We start from the raw sequence: 27802 nt of genomic DNA on the forward strand, positions 1-27802 counted from the left end.
AGTGGGGGCTGCATGGCGTATCGAGAGGGTGGTTGGGGCCAGGCGTGGTGGCTTACTTCTGTAATCCCAGCACTTTGGGAGGCCAAGGTGGGTGGATCACCTGAGGTCAGGAGTTCGAGAGCAACCTGGCCGTGGTGAAACCTCGTCTCTACTAAAAATACAAAAATTAGCCAGGCATGATGGTGAGCGCCTGTAATCCCAGCTACTTGGGAGGCTGAGGCATGAGAATCGCTTGAACTCAGGAAGTGGAGGCTGCAGTGAGCTGAGATTCTGCCACTGCACTCCAGCCTGGGCAACAGAACGAGACTCAGTCTAAAAAAAAAAAAAAAAAAAAAAACCACTGTGAAGAGTGTGGTGGGGAGAAGGCCTGGGCCATGCATCTGTTCCTGTCCTCTCTCCCACCCTTACCCCAACAAGCCTCAGCCCAGTTCAGCTCTCCTGAACCCAGGATGCATAGCCTTAGGGGAAATACCCCCATATTCTCTTATACTTTCCTGTACAATTTCCTCACAGGGTTGAACAGCCCACATGAGACGGGCTGTTAGAGGCAGGGCAGCCCAGGGTAGCCCAGGGTGAATGGCCTAGCTTCCCCTCCTGGCTCTGGGGTGGCCGGCTGTGTGACCTTAGACAAGGTGTTGAACTCTGTTCTGTAAAATCAGGGCCGTTTAGTAACATGTGCTCCCTCTCGGTGGCCATCAGGGCCACATGAGTTAATACTTGGGGGGACGCAGAGTGGCGTCTGGTGCTGGGGAAGCACTCGTACCTCTTGGCCATCGTGCTTATTCCGAAGAGAATCTCCAGGGATTCCAGCTCTTGTCCCTCCTGCTGCACACTTCTCTCCATCCATCTCTGGAAGGGAGGGGAATCTGAGTTGCCCTTGCCCCCTCCCCCAGATCACTGGGCAAGGGGCCATCCAGACCATGTAGCACTTGGTCCACACTTGCTGACTGAGGTCTCTGCAGCCTCTGGGGCCTCAGTCCTGTGTCTGGGGACAGTCCCTTCCTCCAGGCTTCTGGCTCCTGCCTGTTGGAATCCTTGTGCCATCTCCATGCCATAAACAGTGTTTAAAGTGATGGTTTAAGAGGATGAGGAGAAATATTAGCTCATGTTCCCTTCCTTCATCCTCCTACTCAGATCACACCTGAATCATTTGCCTACCACCCCCTCCTTCCACTGTTTGGTTCAGTGACAGAGAACCCCATGATGACATGGAGCTGCCTGACGTGCCACCTGCTCCTGCAGGCCCTGACCTCAGAACCCCCGTCAGTGGTCCCATAAGTGCCCCTGTTATTGATGAGAGGAGGGGCTGAGAGAAAGGGCCTGGACAGATCAGGCCACCCCAACTCTACACCAGAGAGGGCTTCAAAGTGTGCATTCCTGGGGAGACACAAGGTCCCGCTGTCAATAGGTTCTCTTTCAGGAGGACCCCCCACTCCAGGATTCTACCACACTGGCCTGGCATCTCTGGAATAGGATGGTGAGTAGATGGGCCTGGGGTGGGACCCATAGAGGAGGGGAGGGGCAGGGTCTCCACCACCACTGAGCCCACCGTGCTGAGGAGGGGCCCCAGGGCGCCCCAGGATCCCAGGGCAATGGTTCTGGGCCACCAGGGATGCTTCTCTCTCCTGGTGACGCCCCTCTCTGACTGACTGAGAGTTTGCCTCGCCACACGTACTGGGCTGCAGCCAGGCCAGGGAGCAGCAGGGGTCTCACCGGAGCCTCAGCCCTGCTTTCCCAGAGGCGGGGCCGTTTCTCAGAGTCTGTGGAAGACCTGCTGGAGTCTAACACTGCGGAGTGTGCTCCCCTCACCATTGCTGTTCAGCCTGCCCTTGCACTTAGGCAGTGTTGTGCGGTTGTCAAGGCCCAGGGTGGTGCCTGGGACAAGCGTGGACTTCAGTGAGATGAAGGCCTGGGTTGGAATGCTAAGCCCACCACTCGCGAGCTCTGTGAACTCAGGTCTCAATGCTCGTTCTGCAAAATCCAGGTCAGTCCCTGGCCCAACATGTCTAGCGCGCAGCTCGCTCCTGGCCTGTAGTAAGCACTCCACATGGGTTGGCCTTTTTACTGTAACTGTAACAGGATTTCCCCAGATTCCAAAGGCCCCCTCCAGGGATATCTGGGATTAGTCAGGGGATGGAATGTGACGTCAAGGCTTTGAACCTTTTCAGGGCATCAGACGGAGACCTGATTTTGCCATTTATTTTCTTCTCACCCAAGCTGCCTTATTTTTAGAATTCTAGTGACAGAAATTCATTGTTCTTCTTTTGTGGATCCATCTCTACAACTGACATAGTGTGTTGAGTACCAGGGACAGCTGCATTTCAGCACACGTGAGCCAGTGTGAAACAGAGTGCAGGGCGGGAAGGGGCACAGCCTCCGACAGTCCCAGACACTGGAAACATACTGTCCTTTGAAGAAGGCATTTGAGTTCTCTGAACAGGGACGTTTGTCAGTGTGCCTGGCACTTGCAGGGAATATGTCCCCAGAAATCCACTTTGCTGCTGATCTCCCATGATGGGCAGAGAAGAGGAATCTGGCCCCTCCAGCAGGGACTGCTCTCCCAGGCCCTCCCTCAGGGAGAGCAGGGCTGATGATTCCACCTCAGCCAAACCTCTCCCCTCCTGCCATCTTTCTCCCAACCAACAAAAGGACACCTGTGACATGGCCTGCCCTTGGAGGTGCCATACCACCTTGTACCCTGCCCTTGTACCCTCCATGGTTCCAAGAAGGACACAAGAGACCCACCAAAGGTGGCTTCTGTCCTCACCAGGCTTCAGGTGTAGCTGGGAAGGGCCCGACAGCCCAGAGGAACAAGAGTCCACAGGGACTTAGCCAGCAGTGATGTGCTGGGCCATGCACCAGGAAGCAATGTGAAGGATGAGGCCAGGAGAGCCCATGAAGAGGCAATTTGAATGGACTTTGTGAAATGTGTTGGAGGAGGTCAGGGAGGGCGTTCCCAGGCAAAGGGACCTTTGTGAGCAAAGGGCATGGAGAGAAGAATGCGTCAGATGCAGCAGCAAGGGCAGGAAGAGGCCTGTCTGATAAGAGATACGGAGATGATAAGGCCCCGAGCATGAAAGGAGCCCTTGAGCACCAGACAGAGAAGCTGGAGAGGGCAGGTCCAGGGAGGGGCTGGATTCCTATCGCTTTCTCGCTTCGTCATGCTATTTGTCCTTGATGTTGGTGGCAATAGCAATCATAACCACCTTTACAGAGCTGCTGGGTGATGGTCCCGTGCATACAAATAAGGTACACCCCACGTACGGTCTCTTAAAACGACTTGAGGGTCAGGATGAGCATGTACACAGGAATGGAAGGCCTCACCCTCAAGGCCAAAGGCCTGTGACACAGAGAGTGTCACCAGGGCTTAGAAGAGGAGGAGGATGTGGCTTTCCTGGGTAAGCAGTGACCTCCCTCTCTCCACACCCATACGACAAGTCCAGTTTCCCAGTGCAAACCAGAGGTTCCTGCGGCCTCAGCCAGCAGGGACATGGGGAGCGGGGAGAGACAGGATAAGAGGGGGTTCCCCCAAGCATCCCCAGTCCCTAGTTTCCTCACAAGCAAAATGCCAGACCATCCCACAGTTCCCAGGTCCAGCACAGCTGCTGGAACACATCAGAAGCTCCTGCAGACCCAAATTCAGCCATGAGAAGCAATGAGTGTCACAGGTTAGGGCAAAGGGCACTGGACGGGAGCCAGAAAACCTGGGCTCTGGTTTCAGTCCCACTTTCGGTGGTTTCTTGAGGCAAGTCACATGGTCTTTCGGGGTGTCCATTTTCTCTACCTGCCAAAAAGGTCTAAATACCCTTAGCCAGCACCTGAGGGCTTGTTTCGCTAATTGCGACCTCCAGGTGCAGGGAGGGCAGGAGTCTCTGCCACCACATCTATGATTCTTTGCTGGGCTGGACTGGGACACCGAGGTGGAAAGCAGGTGTGCCTGTTCTGTGTCCACCCTCGCAGACACACAGAGTCCAGGTGAGGGCTGCCCTCTGTGTGGGGAGCAGAGAGGGACCGGCAGAATCCCATGATCACAGGGAGTCCAGGTCCACCACTCTGTCCTCAACCACCCCTGGACACAACCGTGGGGAAGGAGAGGAGCTCTCAGCTCTGCAGCCTACAAAACCACTTCCCCAGACCATGTCAGCATCCTCCCTCCCTCCCTCCCTCATCCTCCAAGCCCTAGCATAGGTGAGCTTTGAGGACCAGCAAAGGAAAAGTTCCACACACCAGCATGGGAGGTGGCAGCAGCCCCATCTAAATGTGCCTGGAACGTCCTGGCTGAGTGAGGCCTCCAGGCTGAAGCTTGTACTGGTGCCAAGCCGAGGAGGATTTTGTGTCTGGGACACGGTTCGTTCCCTAGGCCCTTTCTGCTGCTGCCTCAATAATTTCTGGTAATTCTTGTACATCGGTCGTTTTGAAGGGACCCACCTTTAGGGAACTGATGTCTCTGGCCCTTTCCGCAGTCACTGACCCCACCTTATGCCAAGTCAACACCAGGGGCCCAAACCATGGGCAGAATAAGGAACTTGGGGATTGCTCACAGCCCAGGGAGGATTCTGCTGCTCGGAGGGGATTTTTAAGGTCATTGCCCTCACCCCTTCCACACTGCAGTTCATTCCTCGGTGGCAGGGAAGCCATGCTGGTGAGGTGTGCAGAGTGGAGTGGAAGCCCAGACCGGCCCCGGTTGTCCCTGGAGTAAATAGCAGCGTATGTGCATTTATGGGCCTCACAGCGTGGCAGGAGAAAGAGGCACATACAAGAAATTATTTGAAGTAACTGTGTCATTTCCATCCTCTCTGGGGATGCAGAAGAAAGGGTCAGTGTCAGTGTAAAGGGAAAGAAGGGAAGCAAGGAGGATGGAGGAGACTCCTAAAGAGAGATTTAGGACAAAGTTCTCAACAGAAATGGGCTTCTTGGGAAAACCTATGAATTTTCCTTCTTTGAGGCCCTTTAAAAAAAAATAGTCTCTACTGTATCCACTTTATCAGAATCATTTAGATATGGCTCTTTCAAGGTTTCTTTCCAGATTCCATTATGGATTAAATTCTTGGAAGATGGGGGAAAGGTGGGTGTGGTGGCTCATGCTTGTAGTCCCAGCACTTTGGGAGTCTGAGGCAGGAGGAATGCTTAAGCCCAGGAGTTTGAGACCAGCCTGTGCAATGTGACAAAACCCTGCCTCTACTACAATATGAGAAATTAGCTGGGCATGGTGGCACACACCTATAGTCCCAGCTATTCAGGAAGCTGAGGTGGGAGAATCACCAGAACCCGGGAAGTCGAGGCTGCAATGAACTGTGATCACACCACTGCACTCCAGTCTGAGCAATGAGAGTGAGACCCTGTCTCAAAAAAGAAAAAGAAAAAAAAAAAATGGGGAAGAGAAGGTGGCAAGACAGATCAACACCTGGCCCTCACCCAGGCCTGCTCAGTACTTCCTTTGACAGCCGCCTTGAATGTTCCAGGTGGGACCTTGTTTCTAGGAGCGGCCACCATTAGAATGAAACAGAAAGAAGCATGGATTCTATTTCCTCCCCTAGGCTGTGAGTTAGAGAGTTGCCACTCCTTTTCCAAATGTTCAGCTAATTATACCTCCTTATCTGATTCTCCTTCAGTCTGGCTAAAGAGCCAGTTCCACTAAGGGTAAAGTTCTTTTCTTGTTTCTTGTTTACTGGGGCACAGATGCTGGGGTAAGATACCGCTGAGGAATCTGAAATCCTCAACCGAGCCAGACAGGCTGCCCCATCCACTAGCTTCCCACGTCCCTTGGCAGAGTCATTGGAAGGGGAGGTGAGGGCCAGAGGTACCAGCAGAGCCCAGCAGCTGTGGGCAGCCAGAGGACAGTAAAACTGGTTCTCAAACAGTAGGAAATAGCACGTGCAGAAGAAAATCTGCAATCCCTCCAAGCCACTGCATTTTTCTTTTTAAGTGTTTGTGTATGTATAATGAACATTTTAAAATAACAAAAAAACTTTAAAAAAAAATCCCTCCCTCCTCTAATTCTTCAACGCGGCCTTCACTTCCCTATGTCTAATGCTTTTACTAAGTTGATAATATGCTGGTTTCTCCTGCTGTTATACCATAAATATTTTATCTGTGTTATTAGATGCCATTGGATGGCCTTTGTGGTTGTCATTTAAGTAGCTGCCTATTTCAGAGCGGATACCACACCACCCGCTCCTGGCTCACTAGATACTCTAGCAGTATGTGAGCGCTGGCTGTGCTGTGTTCCACGTCACTGCATTTGTGACCCCGTGAAAGACATGAGACTTGACCCAGGCCCCATAACTTGCTTCACTCAAAGCTGTGGAAGCAGTTCTCAGGGAACAGAGGGTTTCCATTCTCTATTGTGCACAGATTTACCTGCATCTGGGTTGTGGACACAGGCTGCGGGCAGGACTTGGGAAAGAAGACATGCTTTATGCAAAAGCGATGCATTTGCCCTTCCTTCCCATACCGGCTCTCCTCTCTAAGGGAACTTGAATCCGTGAGCCAGAAAGTAGCTGGGCAGCAAGGAAGGGACAAGAACCCAAGCTGGATAACCGGCCCCCACGTGATCAGAAAGCTGCGTGACCCATCGTGAGATGTTTGGATGGATTCAGGATACCAGTGTTGGAGTCCCAGCTCTGCCCTGGCTGGCTGGGCCCCACCTCAACCTCTGTTGTGCAGCTTCTCCTTCTAGGAGAGGTAGACTAGGAAGTCCCTTCAATATATATACATATAAAACAAAAGCTTCCTCTCATTCTGTGGTTCTCAAACTCGGGTGTGCATCAGAATCACCTGGAGAGCTGCCCCAGGGACAGACTGCTGCCCCAGCCCCAGAGTCTCAGACTCAGTCGGTTGGGGCTGGGGGCTGGACACGTGCATTTCTAATGCGTTCCCTGGTGCTGCTGCTGGACTAATAAGTCTCTCACTGGTGGCTTGGCAGGCTGCTACCTGCACAAAACTTCCCTGTTCTAAAGCCCACGTTCCTTTCTAGATGGAGCCAGCAGGAGAGAAAGATGAGCCACTGAGTGCAAAACACAGGAGACCAATGAAGTGTCCCTCTCAGGTAGGAGGGACTGGGCAGGGGAGGGACTCTTATTGAATTGAGGGTGCAGGGTGGGTGGCCAAGTGGGCTTTGCTGTGACGTGGGTCTTGGCTGAGATAAGAGTCCTGGATCTGCTCTTCTGGGCCTGCATACAGTTCTGCATACATAGCAGGCCTGATGTTTACAGCTGTGGGCCACGAGAGCTGTTTCAGCAAAACAGCAGCCCCCTCCATGCCTGTGGAAGGCATAGGAACAAGGCCACAGCTCAACTGGCTCCAAATGCTGCCCCCACGTATCTCCTCTGGGTCCTGGCCCTGTGCCTCAGATACCGTTTCCAGACCTTCCTCTACCTCAGAGTGGCAAAGAAGGGAGGGATGGTGAGTATCTAGGTGCCTGAAAGGCAGATCATTTTGACTACATCTTAAATATGTGTCTAGTATGTAGTAGGCTTATAATTAATGTTTCCAAATAAGTGGATGACCAAATAACTGGACATAAATGAATGAGATTTTTTTTTTGAGATGGAGTCTCGCCCTGTTGCCAGGCTGGAGTGCAGTGGCACAATCTCGGCTCACTGCAACCTCCGCCTCCCGGGTTCAAGCGATTCTCCTGCCTCAGCCTCCCAAGTAGCTGGGACTACAGGCACATGCCACCACACCCAGCTAATTTTTTTGTATTTTTAGTCTATCATTTAATGCTAGTCAGGTATTTGGCTTTCTTGATGAATTGGTAAGTTTTTTGTTACTATGCAATAAGAAGTATACCATTCACTTTGTTTCCCTTTTTGCTTTGGCTGCCAAGAAGCTTAAAATTAGATTCCCTTCTCATCAAAATATATGTACTTAGCCTGGTAGCATGAACCCCCAGGGGAAAGAGCAAGAGAGACTGGCTGTCACAAATGGGAAATATCAGCGCATTCATGAGTCCTTCAGGGACCAGAGAGAAGAGCCAGAGAATGGTTTGGTCCTCATTGGAAACATGATGTCAATGTTCCGAGTTGGCCAAAAGCATCACTGGATGCTCAAGCCTGATAATTAAGGGATACAGACTTCTGGGTCAGGATTCTAATATGTCACCTTTCCCTGCAGGAGAGCCCCTATCTGTTCAGCTACAGGAACAGCAACTACCTGACCAGACTGCAGAAACCCCGAGACAAGCTTGAGGTAAGGAAAGGGTTTTTGTAATTGACAAACATGCAAATGAACCAGGGGCTGCACTCCTTGCTGAATCTTTGGAACCTTCCACGTGGTTCTTTTTTTTCTCTCTCTTTTGAGATGGAGTCCTGCTCTGTTGCCCAGGCTGGGGTTCAGTGGCGCCATCTCGGCTCAATGCAACCTCCACCTCCTGGGTTCAAGCAGTTCTCCTGCCTCAGTCTCCTGAGTAGCTGGGGCTACAGGTGCGCACTACCACGCCTGGCTAATTTTTGTGTTTTTTTAGTAGAGACGGGGTTTCGCCGTGTTAGCCAGGCTGATCTTGAAATCCTGACCTCAAGCAATCTGCCTGCCTCAGCCTCCCAAAGTGCTGAGATTACAGATGCGAGCACTGCACCCGGCCTGGATTTTTTTAAAGCAGATCAACTGGCCAGATTTGCAACCTCAATACAATTTTTCTTTTTGTGGCAGGTAGGAGGGGACAGAGTCTCGCTATGTCACCCAGGCTGGAGTGCAATGGTGTGATCTCAGCTCACTGCAACCTTAGCCTCCTGAGTTCAAGCGATTCTCCTGCCTCAGCCTCCTGAGTAGCCAGGATTATAGGTGTGCGCCACCACACCTGGCTAATTTTTTGTATTTTTAGCAGAGATGGGGTTTCACCATGTTGGCCAGGCTGGTCTCGAACTCCTGACCTCATGATCCACCCACCTCAACCTCCCAAAGTGCTGAGATTACAGATGTGAGCCACTATACCCAGCCATTCCATGTGGTTCTTAACGTCGGGAAACTCCCGCTGCCTCTGGACATATGGAGAGCTGCCATAGACCGCTGATGTTCAGTCAGGACAGGTTGGAGGAGGGAGAAGGATCCAGCATGTGGCCGTCCCCTGGGTGCCTAGAAGCAGGTCTCCCCCACAGTTTATCTTCAGAGCTGCCTCCGCAACCAGCATAGGGGTTTTACAGAGAGTGTGTACTGCCCAGCACCTCCTGTTCCCAATCTGTTGTGATGTAAGACAGATTCTTCTGACCCTTCCCAAATCTCTGAAAAATTCTTCTAAAATCATCTGAGAACTTCATCTGAAGAGAAAATTAAGAAAGAGCAGAGATACGTGGTGAGGTCTGAACCCAGACAGTGTGGAACTCCAAAGCCCTTGAGTGGGTCCACATTGGTAGGGGGTCCCTGACGGGCACTCATGCCTTGATCACTGCTTTTCTCAGGAGTCTCCCCATGAGACTTCCTGTGGAGACTAGGCAGGGCACCCTGCACTCCTCTGGGAAAGCAAGGAACACTCAAGGGTTGATGTCTTCTTTCCCAGAGAAGGGGGGACTGAGGTGGGCTGAGACAAATTTGGTCCTAGTGACATCTTTCCCTCCCTATTTTATGGAAAAGGGTGAGATTTACTCCAAATAGTGGAGGCAGAGTTGATGGCCTGGGCTTCCACCCTGAGGGACACAGTGTGGGAGACTCAATTTATCACCTTGACTCACACTAACCAGTATAGCAATGAGGGTAAACCTGAGACGCAGCATGGCACAATGAGGTAAAGTAACCAGCTCTCGGTTCAAATCCAGACCCTTCCACTTATGGGCTCTGTGTCAATGAGCAAGATACTTAACCTCTCTGTGCCTTAGTTTTTTAACCTGGAAAATAATGACAGTAATAGCCCTACCTTGTGGAATTATTAATAAATTGTCATAAGTCAGTAAGTATAAAGCACTTATAATAGAATCTAACATACATGAGTTCTGTGTAAGTATTGCTATCATTATCATTGGATAAAAGCAGTGATACAATTCTTCAGGACACATTTATTAACTATCTGCTATATACCACTAGAATGCAAGCTCAGTGAGGCAGGAACACAGGGTAGGCACCAATAACTATTTGTTGAATGAAAAAATGGATGGATAGGTGGATGGATGGATACCAGGTATGAGAGATTAAAATGTAAATAAAAAATAGGACTTGTCCCAAGGAACTCAGTCTGGTAGAGAAATGGACAAGTCAACAGGCAATTATAGCACAATGGTACTATAATAGGTACGGTAATGCATGTTTTCATGGGGTATTCTGGGAACACAGAGGAAGAGAAACTAACCCAGACAGGAGAAAGTTGAAGGCGGCTTTCCAAAGGATGCCCATGACCTCAGTCTTGAAGGGTGACTAAGGCTGAGGCAGATCGATGGGAGGGTGAGCAAATAGAAGGAAGGAAAGGGAAAGGGGAGAGGGTAACTACTTGGGCAAAGGCATGGATGCAGGGAAATATGGAGACTTAGGTCAAGGGCTGGTGGTTTAGAATGTTTAGTGGCCTCTTAGGCCATGCTAGGGAGATTGGACTTTTTGCTGAAGTTAATACAGAGTAGTAGTGTATTTGTGCAACTAACAAATATTTGTTGAGCATCCACTATGCCAGGCACTGTTGTAGGCTGTGGAGACACAATAATCAACAACACAGATAAAAATCCCTGCCTTCACTGAGAACTTGGGCAGAGGAGTGACACATCATATCACATTGAGAACAACCGCTCTGGATAGATTCAGAGGGTGAGGAGCAAGTCTGTGGGACAGATGGCCATGATACTGGTGAATCATTGCAATATCCTGGCAAGAAATAACAAAGGCCTGAACTTTGGTGGAGGCAGAGGCACTGGAGCAGAGGGAACAGATTTGGGAGCACTTGGAAAAGATGTGGGCAATTGGATATGAGTGTTGGAGAGGGAGAAATCTTAAAAGACATCAAAGTGTTACTTTATCTTAAATGATGTTTTCCAAAATAGAGGCCCCACTTACCCATTTCCAATTTAGCAAAATCCATTTTCCTTATTTCCCTGTGTGTCTCATTTCAGGTAAGAGAAGGAACAGAAATCAGATGTCCTGACAAGGACCCCTCCGATACGGTTCCCACCTCAGGTACACAGCTTGCACCCAGGGATTTTTAAATTCATTCGAGGCCTGAAATCATCCAAGTAAGGGCTTTCCACATAACCTGAAATACTCCTGAGTGGTTTCTCAGGGGCAATGGAAATAACTCTATGTGTATTTGTAAGGCCATGCCTGTGTCTGATTATTCTTTAACTAAAATGTGATATCATTATCAGAAAGCATTTACTGAGCAGTAACCCTGTACCAGGCCATGTTCTGCAAAGAACCCAATGTTAGTTGTGTGAGTTGTCATGGTCCCTGCCTTGAAGCCTTGATGGGTGAATTTGTTCTCCAAAAGAGCAAAACTACCTTTAAGCAGAAAGCAAAAGTAGCCAGTCCATAGTCCCTGTCTGAGTCGCCTGCAGATTCACTCACACACAGAATGCACTCAAACACCACGCAGAGCAGGAAAGCACATCATCTTATGAACGTGCCATCTTCACTGCCTCTCGGTATTTCTAAAATGTCTGTTGCTGGGTCATAAAATGGGATGTTCTAGGCAGTCATCGGCAACCTTCCCAAAGACGGTCTGCCTGAGGGCTGTACCTTTGCCTCCAGGCAAGGCAGCCTGGGGGTGATAGCTATGGGCCTGTAACCTTGGGAAGTCACAGCCATCTGGTGACCTGAGTGACTCAAAACATCAGCCTAGGAGCATCTGTAGCAGTGTTATAGATTCCCATGCTTGGTACTAAAGGGGGACTCACATGTCCATTTATTTGTTCGTTTATTTACTCATTTGTGTGTTAGAGGATTGTTGAGTGCCTCCTTGCCTTCAGGAGTTTACATTCTAATTGATATATTGCCTCTCATGGCCTCAGAATTGTAAAAAAACAGAAAATGAAGTTTGGGGATGTCATAGTGCCTAGCAAGAATCTTCCGGGGATGCAAATCTTTGTAGTCAGATTGTCTCCTTGTGCTGAGCATCAGGAGAGCAAATAAATGCTTGGCTGCCCTTCACACATGCCGTAGCTCTCTACGCTCCAACTAAGCCACATGGCTGGCAGGGAAGTTAAAAATATTCTAACCAAAACCTTGGTATATAACTGACACTTGTTTTAAGTTGCAGAAGAATGGAATAGGGGATATAGATCTTACATATACACATTTAGTCTTTATTTCCCCCCATACATGGTGCCAACTCATTCCTATTAGTTTACTAGCAGGATTTTATTAGCAGAAATAAATTATCAGCTTCATATGTACCTCCTATGGTAAACACCCTTACTCAAAAAGAGATACATTAGGTATAGATACAGATAGATATGTGTTTATATAGATAGATAGATGTGTGTATATATAGGTGTATTTCTATAGATATATATATAGAGAGAGATAATTTTTTTTTTTTTGGAGATAGAGTCCCACTCTGTTGCCCAGGCTGGAGTACAGTGGCATGATTGTGACTCACTGCAGCCTCGACCTCCTGGGCTCAAGTGATCCTCCTGCGTCAGCCTCCAAGTAGCTGGGACTACAGGCATGCATCACCACACCTGCCTTTTTTTTTTTTTTTTTTTTAAGAGATGGGGTCTTACTGTTGCCCAGGCTGGTCTTGAACTCCCAGGCTCAGGCGATCCTCCAGCGCTGGGATTACAGGCATAAACCAGCTCACCTGGTCTAGAGAGAACATCTGAATGTTTTAATAGCCACACACATTTACAGCAAAGTAATATCCATTCCCTTTTTAATCTTATTCTGAAAGAATGCTCTCTAAAGCATTTTGTAATCTGTCTAGATAATGTTTCTGTCATGACAGTGATAATCAGCCAGTCTCATTAGAGCATATCTCAACATCTAAAAGCTGGGTAAAATGTAAACCTCTTCCTTATTCCCTGACCCTGAAGATTAGTGTGTTTATCAGCACTTGAAGATTGAAGATCAATAAATCTCAAGGACTTAAAATCTGAGATCCTGTGGTGACAGGAGCTATTTTTTTTTTTTTTTTTTTTTTTTTTGAGGTGGAGTCTCGCTCTGTCGCCCAGGCTGGAGTGCAGTGGCCAGATCTCAGCTCATGGCAAGCTCCACCTCCCGGGTTTACGCCATTCTCCTGCCTCAGCCTCCCGAGCAGCTGGGACTACAGGCACCCACCACCTCACCTGGCTAGTCTTTTGTATTTTTTTTAGTAGAGACGGGGTTTCACTGGGTTAGCCAGGATGGTCTCGATCTCCTGACCTCGTGATCCGCCCGTCTCGGCCTCCCAAAGTGCTAGGATTACAGGCTTGAGCCACCGCGCCCGGCCAGGAGCCATTTATATAATAACAAGATGGGTAGATTTAGGCTCCCCAGTCTGACCAAGGTGAGCATGGGACCCACTCACTGACTCTCCACCTGGAATCAGCACTCACAGATGAGTGTTGGGCCCGCACTTCTGAGTCGCACCTGCAAAGTGTCATTCAGAAAAACGGTCACAGTTAACTGGCCAATAATGAAAAGTACGTTTCATTATTGTGCCAGTGATTTTCTTTCTTTTCTTTTTTTTTTCTTTTTTTTTTTTTTTTTTTGAGACAGAGTTTCGCTCGATCACCCACGCTGGAGTGAAGTGGCGTGATTTCCGCTCACTGCAACCTCCACCCCCCGGGTTCAAGCGATTCTCCTGCCTCAGCCTCCCAAGTAGCTGGGATTATAGGTGCATGCCACCACGCCTGGCTAATTTTTGTATTTTTAGTAGAGATGGGGTTTTGCCATGTTGGCCAGGCTGGTCTTGAACTCCTGACCTCAGGTAATACACCCGCCTTGGCCTCCCAAAGCTGGGATTACAGACATGAGTTACTGCACCCAGCCATGTGCCAGTGATTTTGATTGAACATTCTAACCATCCTTGTGACTGATGGGGTGGGTAAAAAGACAGCACAGGCACATATTATTATTTTCCTTTGGTATTAATCATGTATTTCAGGTGAGGTCATGCACTCTTCTGGAGATCATGTTTGTAATTTCTAATCAAAATTACCTGAGATATGTCTTATAAGAGGAGATCATCTTATCTTTATACCTCCAATGACTCAAGCCCATGGTAGGAGCCCAATAAATGTTTGCTGAACTAATCTGAATGAGCATTTCTAAATCATCAGATCAACAATCCCTAGGATTGAAAAAAGATATTCAAAAAAAATCAACTACACCAAAATGCCTTTCATTAAAACGATTTTTCACTAAGAATATCTTTTACAATAACTGTTTTGCTTTTTGCCTTCAAAGTTACTTTCCTTTTTTTTTTTTTTTTTTTCTTTTTTGAGATGGTCTCAGTCTGTCACCCAGGCTGGAGTGTAGTGGTACAGTCTCACCTCACTGCAGCCTAGACCTCCATGGCTCAAGAGATCCTCCCACTTTAGCCTCCCAAGTAGCTGGGACTATAGGCCCATGCCATCATGTCCAGCTAATTTTATTTTTTGTACAGACAAGGTCTCACTAAGTTGCCCAGGCTGGCCTCGAACTCCTGGGCTCAAATGATCCTCCTACCTCAGCCTCCCAAAGTGCTGAGATCATAGGCATAAGCTACCATACTGGTCCAAAGTTATTTTCAAAAACCTTTATAGTCTCATTTTCTAGTGCTTCTCCAAACTGACCACAGATACATGCATCTAAACATCATTAAAAGTGAAGTTTCAAAATGAGATGCTACCTGTCTTCAACAGGCTGTGGCCCTGGCAACTTGGATGCCTCATTCTGAGTACACTTCAGAGCTCATGAGTGATGTGCTTTATCCAATGACCTACAGGGCCCTGGGATGAGACACATAGAGTTAATGTAAGTGATTTTTTTTTTTTTTTTAATAACCAATTGGTATTGGGTAACCAGTAAAAACTAAAAACTTGCAACTTTTTCCTCCTAGTAGGCACATAGATGCAATTTACCAAGTGCTCTCTCCTATGGACTTTACAACTTTGTAAACACTCACATCATGCTCCATTGCTAGATGGCCCTGTCCCTAACATAGTTAGCATAACCAAGAAAAACATATGGGGCCTACTAGTTGGCTTAGGATTTTCCCAGCGAGAAAAGGAGTCACTTTTTGCAAATAAAAGAGTGACAATGAGGAGTCACAGGGGACATGGCTTATTAACTTTCTGATGAAGGTGGCTATCTTGATGGCTAATGCCACACAGTGGGAAAAATTCAGAGCTTTTGCAAATAAGGATCCACAAAGCTAATTACGTGCTGCTGTCACCAATAGTATAAACCAGAACAGTTCATTCATTTATTTTAAGCCATCAATTCTTGCTAAGTCCCTGAGGTCATTGATTTGACCCATTTGGCTAAAATTAGCTCTTCAGAAGTCAATATGAAAAATGACCAGGTTACAGCACTGGATGGTCATTCACTAGGGGCATCATCTCGTCGTGAGCCAGCAGTGCAATGTTCCGTGTAGTTCATGAGGCTGTTTCTGTGGTCACCACCTACTCAGGGGTCCTGTGACTTGACCTACCATGTCATCGGGAAGGAATGATGCCCTGTGGGAAGTAACAGCCTGCTTGTCCCTGGGCACAACCAGCCTACTGAGTGAGTTCAAACTCCCCCAACACGTAGAGGAGTAAGTGTTTCTCTGCCCTATGGTTTTCATCATCTAAAACTTTGAGATCTGTAAAGTCCCTGTCACAGAGTCACTTAGCCTTTAATTCCAGTTAACACGTTTCTTGAGCTCCCCTGTGGAAGGTACACATTGGTTCATGGAAACTCACACCGAAGATTCCAAAGGCAAAACATGGTTCCAATTTTGAGGCAGCTGCTTACTGCCATTGTGGAAATCTTAACATAAGTCCCTAAAATCAGACGGCAAATGGGTTGGGCAACGCTTGGTGACAATTGAGAGAAAGCACGTTTTTCAGATTAGGGCCCCACGTGGTTTAAGTTGCTGGGTTACACAAGACAAAGCCCCAGCAAGCCAAGCCTTTCTCCTGGGTGTGACCTTCCGTGTACAGTGGGCAGTGTCCCCACTCTACAGTCTAGTGTGCAATTTCCTTGCTATTTGTGATACTTCATCATGGCTTGGATGGCCTTCTGATAAGAGGCCCCCTCTGTAGAAATCATGATGAGTTAATGATGTGTTTATCAGCTTCTCTCAAGGTGGTGGACAGTTTGTACCAGATAATGTTTAGCTAATCAGCCCACACAAATTTAATCTTATCACTAAATAGTTCTTTTTCCAGGGAGAGCAACTGCTAAAGTGCTTTACTGTATTTCTAAGCTATGTTTGTCATTAATGATGACATTAACAAACCTCAAATCAAGGTCTACGGAAATTAGGCCAATGAAATGCGATGTGCTCTATCTTAACAATAAAATCCCAGATTAAGTCAACTCCTCCCACCCAGGTTTGCTTCATCTGGTTTATTACTGTATCTCTTCCTGAGACTCCTTCAGAATGGCCAACTGGAGAACCACCCCCACCACAATCAACCAATCTATCAGATGAGATCAGGCATGTTCAGGGTGGTATAGCTGTAGATCAATCAGTCTATCTATACATGTGTACGTACACATAGACATAAACATAGGGGTGTGTGTGTGTGTGTGTGTGTGTGTGTGCTGCCTGCTACAAATTTAGGAGACAGGAATGGTAGGTTTCAGCTGCCTCTAGCAAACTGTAGTGATAATACTTTTGAATCAAATTTATCTATCTCTTCCATATTTTTCCAGCTCCAAAGATTTCCGCTAACCTTTGCACACTAGCTAGTATTCACAGGATTCAGTGTATGATGCATTATGGCAGTAAGAATATAGTGTTTGACTGTTATCACCAGGAGCTAAAATAAACCACTCTAGAGTTGAAGGGAGAAGGTCTTATTTTTTTGTTTTGTTGCCTTTTTAACCCCATCACCTGATTTATTTGAGAAGAGATCGTTTTAAAGTTCTGCTGCTCAGCCTAGTGGACATGTGCTAATGTGTGCAGCTGGCTTTGTCATTTGATATTGTTCTTCTAACCACATGGTATAGCTGTGGATGGCTGGGAAGAGCCAAGTAGGCTATAATCATATGGAAGGCTGAGTGTGTGCATGGGATGTGTGTGTGTGTGTGTGTGTGTGTGAGGGTGGATTCAAGGCATGGTGAGGGGGAGGAGAAAGAACACTGAAGAAAGATACTCAGCACCTCTTGAATCTAAGAGACAGAGCTGTCATCAGTCTGTGCAATGGCAGCTACAGTTGTGAGGGCCACAAGACAATGTATACATACACATGGGAGAAACAACTCTAGTATTTTTTTCTTTTTTAGTGAAGGGGTCTCACTGTATTGCCCAGGCTGGTCTCAAACTTCTGGGCTCAAGTGATCCTCCCAACTTGGCCTCCCTAAGTGCTGGGATTATAGGTGTGAGCCATTGCACGCAGCCAAATCTTTACTTATGTATTTTTTTTTAGAGACGGGCTCACTTTGTTGCCCAGGCTAGAGTGCAGTGGCACAATCATAGCTCACTGCAGCCTCTGCCTCCTGGGCTTGATTCCAGGCTTTTCAGGTCCAAGCGCAGTACCTGACTGCAGTCAATGGCTTTGATAGAGACCAAGTGTCTCTATCAGTGATTCTCAAAATGTGGTACCCAGACTGGACTGGCAGCATCAACATTACCTGGAAACTTGTTGCAAATGTAAATCCTTGGGCCCACCCCAGACCTATTGAGTCAAAAATTCTGAAGGTGGTGCCCAGCCATCTGTGTTTTCACAGCCTCTCCAGGTGATTCTGATGCAGGCTCAAGTTGGAGGACTGCTGCTCTATATATTTTGCACGCATATATTTACAACTATGTATGTGTGAGTTTGTATCCTTTCGTAGGAAGAGGCAAGAACTTTTACTTTTCCAGTGAGAGCAAATCCTCATTGGGAGCGGCTGTCCCCACTGGCAGACAGAACAAAAGAAAGTAGACAAGATGTCTCCATGGAAGGAGATGAGACCTGGAAGTCCCTGAGTATGTTTTCCACTCAGTGTTAATCTGGCTTCCTGCACAGGTGTAATTCCACAGCCACGATTTGGATGTTGACGGGTTCTGTGGGTTATATGTAGTCCAGCTGTGTCAAAATCATCTCATCTTGTGTTTCACTGCAGGCCTGCAACCTTTTTTTTTTTTTTTTTTTTTTTTTTTTTTGAGACGGAGTCTCCCTCTGTCTCCCAGGCTGGCTTGCAGTGGCGCGATCTCGGCTCACTGCAACCTCCTCCTCCCAGGTTCAAGCAATTCTCATGCCTCAGCCTCCCAAGTAGCTGGGACTACAAGCGCACACCTCCATGCCTGGCTAATTTTTGTGTTTTTAGTAGAGACGGGGTTTCGTCATTTCATCATTTTGGACAGGCTGGTCTCAGACTCCTGACCTCAGGTGATCTGCCCGTCTCGGCCTCCCAAAGTGCTGGGGTTGTAATCTGGTCACGCTACAGGCTTTATAAGCTGTCTTTTACAAAGAAGGCTGTTGAGAAAGCCTCCTGAAGACAACTTTCAGTTTATCCCTCTTAAGCAATGGCCCACTGATATGTACCAGGGTGGGCCACTCCCTGGTACAAACTCCGTGCTAGGCTTCTTCCAAGCCACAATAACTATTTCAGCAATTTAGTGCAGCGTTGCACCACTAGACAACAGAAGCACATCAGCAAAGGTGGAGCTGTAGCCAAGTCAGGGTGACCTTGGGGGTGAGGTAATTGGGGGAGTGGGAGGTAAGCTTGTGACCTGAGAGACCAAGCTATATATAGCTTAAGGAATTCTAGGTGTGGTCCCCCAAATACACTAGGATTCACATTCTTATGTGTATAAGGTAAAAGGGTAGGTAGATACAGTATCTGTGTGTGTATGTGAGTAATTACATATATAGCAATATCTATGTTAAACTCCTAACTTGCTTGCCAGGCATAAAAGCCTCTAATCCCAGTGACTCAGGAGGCTGAGATGGGAGGATCACTTGAGCCCAGGAGGTCGAGGCCACAGTGAGCCACGATCACACGCCACTGCACTCCAGCCTAGGTGACAGAGTGAGACCTTGCCTCAAAAAATAAAAATAAAATGAATATATTGATAGATACTATAATATAATTGAATCTTGAAAACATTATGCAAAGTAGAAGCCAGACAAAGTCATATATTATATTATTCTATTTATATGAAATATCCAGAATAGATAAATCCATAGAAGCAGAAAGCAGATTATTGATTACCAGATATTGGTTAGGCCCTGTGGCCCTAACCTACCTTTCCAAGGTGGTTTTCTCTTTGCTGTCTCATATATGCTTCATGGAAGCAAACTGTGTGACTAACTGGGCTTTCAAGACATCCAAGCTTGACCCTACCACATCCATCCATCAGGCTTTTCCCTCCATTACCCGATCTCGCGCTCCCTCATCCTCCTCTTATTCCTGAGGCTTAATTCAAATGCGACCTTCTCCATGAAGCCTGCTGTGACCCTCTCCTCAGGCCCCCACAGGCAGAGATCATCCCTCCAGCTCTATAACCTTACATCACTTCACACCTCTGTTAGTGTTTATCAGTCTTACACCATAGTAACTACGGCTATTTCTCATTTTCTCCTTAGCTTGTGAGCTTTTTGAGGGCATTCTCTGTATGTGATCACTGTGTGGTCTCCAAAGCACCCAGCCACTGCTTGGTGTTCAATATGTTTGTCCTGTGAGTTAATAGCTGCCACATCACACAGAATGCTTAAACTCAAAAGATAAAAATTATATATAGTCAAGCTGTGGAAAACAGCTTGATGCTTCCTCAAAAAGATAAGCATAGGATTACCATATAACCCACCAATTCCACTCTCAGGTGTATACCAAAATAATTGAAAACAGGCATTCAGACAAACACTTGTACACAGATATTTATAGCAATACTAGTCACAATAGCCCAAAAGTGGAAACAACCCAAATGTCTGTCAATGGATGAATGGATAAACAAAAGTATGGTATATCCATACAATAGATCATTCAACAATAAAAAGGAATGAAGTGGCTGGGCTCTGTAGCTCATGCCTGTAATCCCAGCACTTTGGGAGGCTGAGGTGGGAGGATCACTTGAGGCCAGGAGTTCGAGACCAGCCTGGGCAACATAGGGAGACTCTCTCTCTCTACAAAAAACAAAAAATTGGCTGGGCATGGTGGTATACACTTATAATCCCAGCTACTCAGGAGGCTGAGGTGGGAGGATCACTTGAGCCCAAGAGGTTGAGGCTGCAGTGAGCCATGATCACAAGCCACTGCACTCCAACCTAGGTGACAGAGTAAGACTTTGTCTCAAAACATAAAAATAAAACGAATGTATTAATACATGTTATAACATAATTGAACCTTGAAGACATTATGCAAAATAGAAGAAGCCAAATATAAAAAATCACATATTATATGATTCTATGTACATGAAATATCCAGAATAGATAAATCCATAGAGGTAGAAAGCAGGGTATTGGTTACCAGGGACTGGGAGGAGGGAGAAATGGAGGTGACCACTTAATGGGTATAGGGTCTCCTTTTGGGGTAATGAAAATGTTTCAAAGCTAGATAGAGGTGATGGCTGCACAACATTGTTGACGTACTAAATGCCACTGAACTGTTCACTTTTAAATGGTTAATTTTAGTTATGTGAATTTCATCTCAATTAAAAAACAGTCAGCTGGGTGCATTGGCTCTCGTCTGTAATCCCAGCACTTTGGGAGGCTGAGCCGAGTGGATCACAAGGTCAGGAGATTCAGACCATCCTGGCCAACATGGTGAAACCCTGTCTCTACTAAAAATACAAAAATTAGCCAGGTGTGGTGATGCGTGCCTATAGTCCCAGCTACTCAGGAGGCTGAGGCAGGAGAACAGCTTGAACCTGGCAGGTGGAGGTTGCAGTAAGCCAAGATCGCACCACTGCACTCCAGCCTGGGCGACAGAGCGAGACTGCATCTCAAAAAAAAAAAAAAAAAAAAAAAAGTCAGTGGCATAAAAGTACTCCCTTTTCATTTTAGAGAAACTGAACTGATTTTGATAGGATGATGTAATATTTTATCCCAAATATCATCAGATCCTAGAATAGATTAAGTATTGGTTGCATTTCCATGGCAATTCCTTCCCTCCTCCCAAATCACCTTGCCAAGGGCCTGCCACCACTCGCCTTGTAGCATCTGGTCTCACCAAATGTGAACACAGCTCCCCACTTAAAGCAGGATCCACCTTTAAGCTTGCTGTTCCGGTGTCCAGGTGCCCCAGAGAGGAAGCCAGCAGTCAGACTCCACACCTGGCACTGCAGAGCCCATTGACAAGCATGGGTTTTTCCTGTCTTTTATCCGAGGTGTCTTGGTGGTAAAAACTGACTTTTTCTTCATTATCCTAGAAGTTATTCCTTTGTTTCAGAGTCAATGGGTCCAGTGCTTTCCTGGAAGCCCCATTTTCCACTCACTCCTGCTTATATTCTTAGTTCATAGGCTGAAGCCGGCTGACATCAACGTAATTGGAGCCCTCGGTGACTCTCTCACGGTAAGTGACCCTGATGCCGAAGGGGCAGGAGGGGAAAAGATTTTGACTAATATGAGAACCTGAAGAGGAAAATGGAGAGAGAAGGTCTCACTCCTGGCTCTTAGATGCTGCCATCTCGGGTCCTGGTCTCCATCTCTCCATCTCGGGTCCTGATCTCCATCTCTCCATTGTCTGACCCACCCTGGTATTCAACAGCATTGCCTTCCCATGATGGTTTCCCACCTCCATTCTGGTCTCATCTTCCTCCCCAATGCTGAGATGAAGGAGAGAGCAGGAAGTGGAAGGACCCCAGAGGGAGTGTGGGTGACAGGAGTGACCCACCCCAAGTCACACAGCTGGTCAGCAGTGGGGCAGGATGGATAAGATCTCCAGACCATGCTGTAGAACTAACTCCTCCAAGGATCCAGTGCCTGGGTTTGTCCGTGTAGAAAAGCTAAGGGAAGATACCAGGATGAGGGGTGAAGAGATGATGAGACAGGAGCAAGTGCTAATGGGGGCAGGGAGGTTGGGGAGGGTGGGAAGACGGGAGTCTGTGGAAGAGGCAGATAGGCCAGAGATGTTCCAAACCCACCTCTGCATCTACCCCAGGGTGACACCTCACACCCTGCAAAGCACTATCCATGAAAAGCAGAATCAGGCCTTTTGAGAGCCTGGGGGCTGGGGATCCCAGAGGTTCCTAGACACAGCTTCCATTCAGCAGCCTCTCATCAGAGTCCAGCTGCTATTCCCTGGGCCAGTAGAATAGAGGGTCTCCAGCTGAATCCTCCCCAAGAACAAGCTGACACCTCTCATGTCCATGGTCTATCACAGTGATATCGTCCCACTCAGTGGGATGTATCTTCATGACAAAATCTTGTGAGGTATGACTTTCTTTAAATTCGACCAGTAAAGTCTGGGCCCAGTGGCTCACATCTATAATCCCAGCACTTTAGGAGGCCAGGGTGGGAGGATCACTTGAGGCCAAGAGGTCAACACCAGCCTGGGCAACATAGCAAGACTCCATCTCTACAAAAATGAAAAAAAAAAAAAAAAAATAGCTAGGCATAGTGGCTTACATCTGTAATCCCAGCACTTTAGGAGGCCAGGGCAAAAGGATCACTTGAGGCCAGGGGGTCAAGATGAGCCTGGGCAACATAACAAGACCCAATTTCTACCAAAAAAGAAAAAAATAATAAGCCTAGTGATGCATGCCTATAGTCCCAGCTACTTGAATGGCTGGGGCTAGAAGATCACTTGAGCTCAGGATTTCGAGGCTGCAATGAGCCATGATGGTGCAAACTGCACTCCAGGCTGGACAACAGAGCAAGGCTGTGTCTCTAAATCAGTAAGAAGGTGAATGAAGCTGGGCAAGGTGAAGTGCCTGAGGCCACACAGCTTGTAAGTGCTCGAGTCAGGATCAGAACTCAGGGATCCTGACCCTAAGTCCAGGGCCCTATCCTTGTGCTGTGACAGCCTCCTCCATGGCCCCGCAGCCACTCTTCACCCCAAAGGCCTGACTGCTCATAACCTTTCAGGAAGGACGGGCAGACTGGGCCTTAGCAGCTTCATATACTGCTTATCCCAACCTCTTCCTGCCCAGCGGGGCCTGGCATCACCTCCTCCCAGTTCCCTGGTCTCCTCGAAGATACTCTCAGGACAGGGGGTCATCACATCTCAGCACAGCTGTTCAGGGGTTCCTAGGGAGGCAGCACTTTGGGTGTGAACCTGCCTGGCAGGTAGCAAAGGAACTGGGCACCAGAGAGCAGGGATCACACCTGGGGGCCTCTTGTGGAGACCAGACTTCACCCCCAACTGCCTGGGAGGCCTGTCTCGGCATGCTCTTCCAAATGCTCAGAAACAACGTGCTTTAGGCAAGGGACATGCACCTGAAGAGGGTCCACATTGTGCTTTCTTCAGCTGATAATGGCTACGTGGGATTTCATTTTATGACTACATTTTAAACTGTGCATAGGTGAGAGATATTGGTATAAAAGGATAATGATATATTTCCTTTTATGATATACTTCACAGCTTTTAAAAAATGAGAAAAACAGGATCCTGAAATGTATCCTTTTGAAAAGGTACAGTCTAATTTCAAGAGCACTTTTGCTAGACAAGTTTCACTTGGTCTTGGCCTAGGCAGGGTTTCTTAGAATGAAGCAGAGCTGTGAACAGCACCAGGCCTTCCCAGTGGGCGCTCTCACTCACCTCTGAAAAGGCAGGATGCATATGGAGATATAGTGCCATCTGGACCCTAGATCCCAGAGAGTGCCCAGGCAGTCCCGGCCAGCATAAGGACATAGACCTTTTGGCAGGCAGGCAGAGGTGGGCCACTGGGGAAAGCAAAGAAACTCACCCCGTCGTCGTTCTCTCTCAGGCAGGTAATGGGGCTGGGTCCACGCCTGGAAACATCTTGGACGTCTTGACTCAGTACCGAGGCCTGTCCTGGAGGTGAGTGAGGGAGTGGCAAGGCCCCAAGGACCTCTTCATTGCAGAGCAAGGGAAACCCCCTGAGCATTCTAGAAAACAACACCTTAAGCAGGGGGTGGGCTGCTTTGTTCTTTCTATGACCAACTTCTAGGTTTAATTTGAAAAAGGTGTTCACCAGCCTCCTCAAACCACTACATTGCTCAGAACAGTAGCTGAGCCTTGAGCCAGGAGTCTAGGAGAGAAACTACATAAATGTTTGGGTTGGAAATGCTTCTCTGGCTTCCATTTCTCCCTCTGCGATATAATCTCAGAAGGAGGCAGTGGCCTGAGTGATGCGCAGATCATTGCCTTTGGAACCAGAGTTGTAACTGAGCCCTAGCTACCCAGCTGGATGTAACCTTGGGCAAGTTCCCTGACCTCTCTGAGCCTCTCTCCTCATCTCTGATGCAGAAATAATGCTACTACCTGAGCACTGTCTGAGGACTAGAAAGAATTTAAGTGTCCAGCACACTGCTTGACACAAAATAAGTATCTGGCAGTTGGCATTGTTGTTATAGGGCCTTTATTTTACAGATGAGGAAACAAGGCTCAGAGAGGGCAAGTAACCTGACCAAGATCACAGAGCCAGAAGGTAAAAGATCACGAAGCAGAGCAGATACTTCCTGGCCCCTACCAGTGCATTCCCTTCTCATGTATCACTTTGGGCAGGCTTACTTCTGCTCTGCATGCGATCAAACCTCTGCTGCAAGCCCGGGAAGCCTTGGTGTTTCCTCACCTGGAATCTGGCATCTCCATCTGACACCTGCTTTAACCTGAGTGCCGACTCTCTGGCATCCTTCCTCACGTTGCTGCACAGTTAAAACCCAAACATTTGGAGAACCTTTTAGATGCTCCTAGACACGCGTGGCACAGAATGGGGCGGGGGTGTGGAAAAGCAGGGAATCCAGTCCACTCTAGAATGCTGCATATTTGCATGCCTAGAAATCCTTCTCACTTTGATCACCTTGGAATTTTAGTATTGGCTTGGAAGACGGCTGACTCTCTAGAAGACACCTTTTAAAAACGGCTTTTACAAGCCAAGCAGGAAAAGAGAAAAAAATAGGGCCAGCGTTTTTAAGACTACGTTTACACCAATAATATTAATGCACGGGGCAGTGGCTAGTTGGAAAGGGGCTGGCAGACGAGGGACTACTTCCCCTTTGAAAGCAGGGGTGCAAGGAACCCACCAGCCTCCCCTGCCCCAGCACCAGCGGAAATCAGTCGCCGGTTTAAAGCTGGCTTGTTGTTTGATGTGCTGGCCTATGGGGAGGGGAGCCATATTCTGGTTTGCTTTTTCCGTTTTTCTACTGAAGTGATGGGAAAGGGCAAGCTCCAAGCCCCACGGCTGTTTCTCGGGAGACGGGCGTTTCTGGGTAGTGTCTGAAGGGTCTCGGCGTGGCTGGCATTTTAACCCTTCATTTTCTTTCTTGGACCCACGATACAGCGTCGGCGGAGATGAGAGCGTCAGCACCGTTACCACCCTGGCGAGTGAGTACACGGCGGCGGCGGCCGGGCCTTTTGGTTTGGGGCGGCCCCTGCATGCTTCCCGCTCTCCCGGCAGGTGGCGCCGGCCTCGGGAGGAGCGCCGGCTGCAGGAGCCCACTAAATTCACCAGGGGGCGCTGCCTCCCAAGACTCCCAGCTCCGCTTCCGACAGTGACGAAAGCCTTGGAGTTGGGGGCGGAGCGAGGTTCGAGGCTTGGGGGCCGGGGGCGGGGAGGTGTCTAAAAGAAATTGTCTTTGACCAAGGAAGGAAGAAAGTAAAGCGGGGAAAAAAAGAGCTCAGATCACGTCTTAGTGCAAGTCATTAAAAAGTGATTCAATAATCTGGCATGAGATTAGAGAGAATAAAGAAAAGTGATTCAAGAAAGAAGAAAAGGAAACCAGGGTGTGCGGCGCCTGCCTTTCCGAGCAGATAACCCCCCTGCGAGAGGCATCGATCCAGGCACCTGGAGCGCAGGCACAGCTGCGCACAGACATTGAATTGCGGGGTTGCTGTAGGAACTGCTGCTCTTGCCACAGGAGGATATGAAGTTACCTTGTCCAGGTTGTGCAGACACAGCCATCTTTGGGACTCAACACTTTTCTTAATTTACTTCCCACCAACCTGCTCGGAATGATTTGTTTTTTCTTTATTTTTTTTTTGAGACGGAGTCTTGCTCTATTGCCAGGCTAGAGTGCAGTGGCCAGATCTCAGCTCACTGCAACCTCCACCTCCCTGGCTCACGCCATTTTCCTGCCTCAGCCTCCCGAGTAGCTGGGACTACAGGCGTCCGCCACCACGCCCGGCTAATTTTTGTATTTTTAGTAGAGACAGGGTATCACTATGTTGGCCAGGATGGTCTCGATTTCCTGACTTAGTGATCCACCCGCCTTGGCCTCCCAAAGTGCTGGGATTACAGGCGGAATGACTTTTTAAAGCCTGACTATATTCTCTGAAGGGTCTGGTCTTATCATCTTTTTAAAATTCTCCCCAGTGCATACACATCTCCATGCTTGTTCTTAAAGTATGCAAGCCATACATGTTTAAATTGAATTCTTTCCCTGGAATCTTCTGGCTGATAATTTTGTCTGGGAGGAATTTAATTGGTCCCATTCTCATTTACTTCCCTGGTACATATCCCTTTGTAATATATCTTTAGAAGCTAACAACTTGAACTTGAAGCCACCAAGACTTGGATGAGGGGGACATCATAGCTTAATCTCCACATAGGCAGAGTAGAGCTGAGCAGACTTCACGTTACCTGTTTTGGTTATTTGTAAATCCTGTTGAATTTAAGGTAGACAGGGTTCTGTGCCACAAGCACTCCTTGCCTTCTTTATATCTAGGTCTACATATGTGAGCTATAAATCAGTTCCTCTATTGCTAGGAGATGGTTCAGGGTGCTTTTGTGAGTGTGATGAACTTGGCTGTGGGATGGCCCACTGTATACAACAGCTTTCTGGGCTCTCTACTTCCGTGCTCGTATCATGGACAAGATAATTGGATGTTATTTGGCTTCACCTCTTTCCCCAAAGTAACTTACAAAGGATTGAGACAATGTCACCCCTCAGGTGGATGACTCCCCTGACACACTTAGCCCAGAAATGGATTACCAGCTATTTAGACTCTTCTTGCTAGAGATGTGAGGACTATTTGATTGTAGGGGCTAGATAATCCACAGGGAAATAACTATATGGAAATGGGTTAGAAAACTCATAAGAATGTAAGGGCAGAACAAAATCCCCATTCAACCCCCTGTTCAATTTAATCCAGCAAATATTCCAGTGCTGGAGTGCTTGGAAAATAGGAGAACAGTGCCCCAATGACATCACCAAAGTCTCTTTGGCAGCATGTCTTTCTAAAGACAGACACATGACTAATATTTATAGATGTGTACAAAGCTTAGGGGAAAATAAACATAGAGGCTATTAGCCCTGTCTTCTGAAAAGGAGCTTCAAGAATGAGAGTTCGTCAGGTAAGGAAAGGGGAGAGAATGTTCCTGGCAGAGATAACTGCCTGCACCAGCAACTTGTTGCCCTATTCAATGTGTGGTTCCTCCCTATGACATTCTTCCTAAGTAGCTGGGTAGGCTGTGCTGAGTTCCTTCTACCTCCTAGGGAACCTACCACTTCCTGGGACAAACCATTCCACTTTCAAATCGCTCAGGTGATTTCACAGTCCTTTCTTCTCTTGAGTAGAAATCGGAGCAATTTCCATTTATTAGTGTAATGTCCCCAAACCTCAAGGAATGAGTCCAATCCATCTATGCTGAGTAAACCTGCAGCAGTGCTGGGTTCTAGCAAGCACTCTACTGGAAGGGGCCCTAAAGTCCTGGCTGCTACCCACCCGGTTT

The 27802-nt window shown here is 47.7% G+C and overlaps 1 protein-coding gene across 1 annotated transcript in view; it reads left to right on the top strand.

Annotated features, from left to right (window-relative positions):
• The window catches only part of PLB1 (phospholipase B1), a 169595-nt gene that overhangs the window by 67314 nt on the left and 74479 nt on the right, over positions 1-27802 (top strand). Inside the window, exons 16-22 of the mRNA XM_007971076.3 lie at positions 1421-1477; positions 6977-7048; positions 8116-8190; positions 11025-11088; positions 21461-21519; positions 23876-23949; positions 25412-25455. Of these exons, the coding sequence (XP_007969267.3) occupies positions 1421-1477; positions 6977-7048; positions 8116-8190; positions 11025-11088; positions 21461-21519; positions 23876-23949; positions 25412-25455 (445 nt within the window). The remainder of the gene's footprint in view (positions 1-1420; positions 1478-6976; positions 7049-8115; positions 8191-11024; positions 11089-21460; positions 21520-23875; positions 23950-25411; positions 25456-27802) is intronic.

Source organism: Chlorocebus sabaeus, chromosome 14 (genome assembly GCF_047675955.1).
Source record: "Chlorocebus sabaeus isolate Y175 chromosome 14, mChlSab1.0.hap1, whole genome shotgun sequence".
Taxonomy (NCBI): Eukaryota; Metazoa; Chordata; class Mammalia; order Primates; family Cercopithecidae; genus Chlorocebus; species Chlorocebus sabaeus.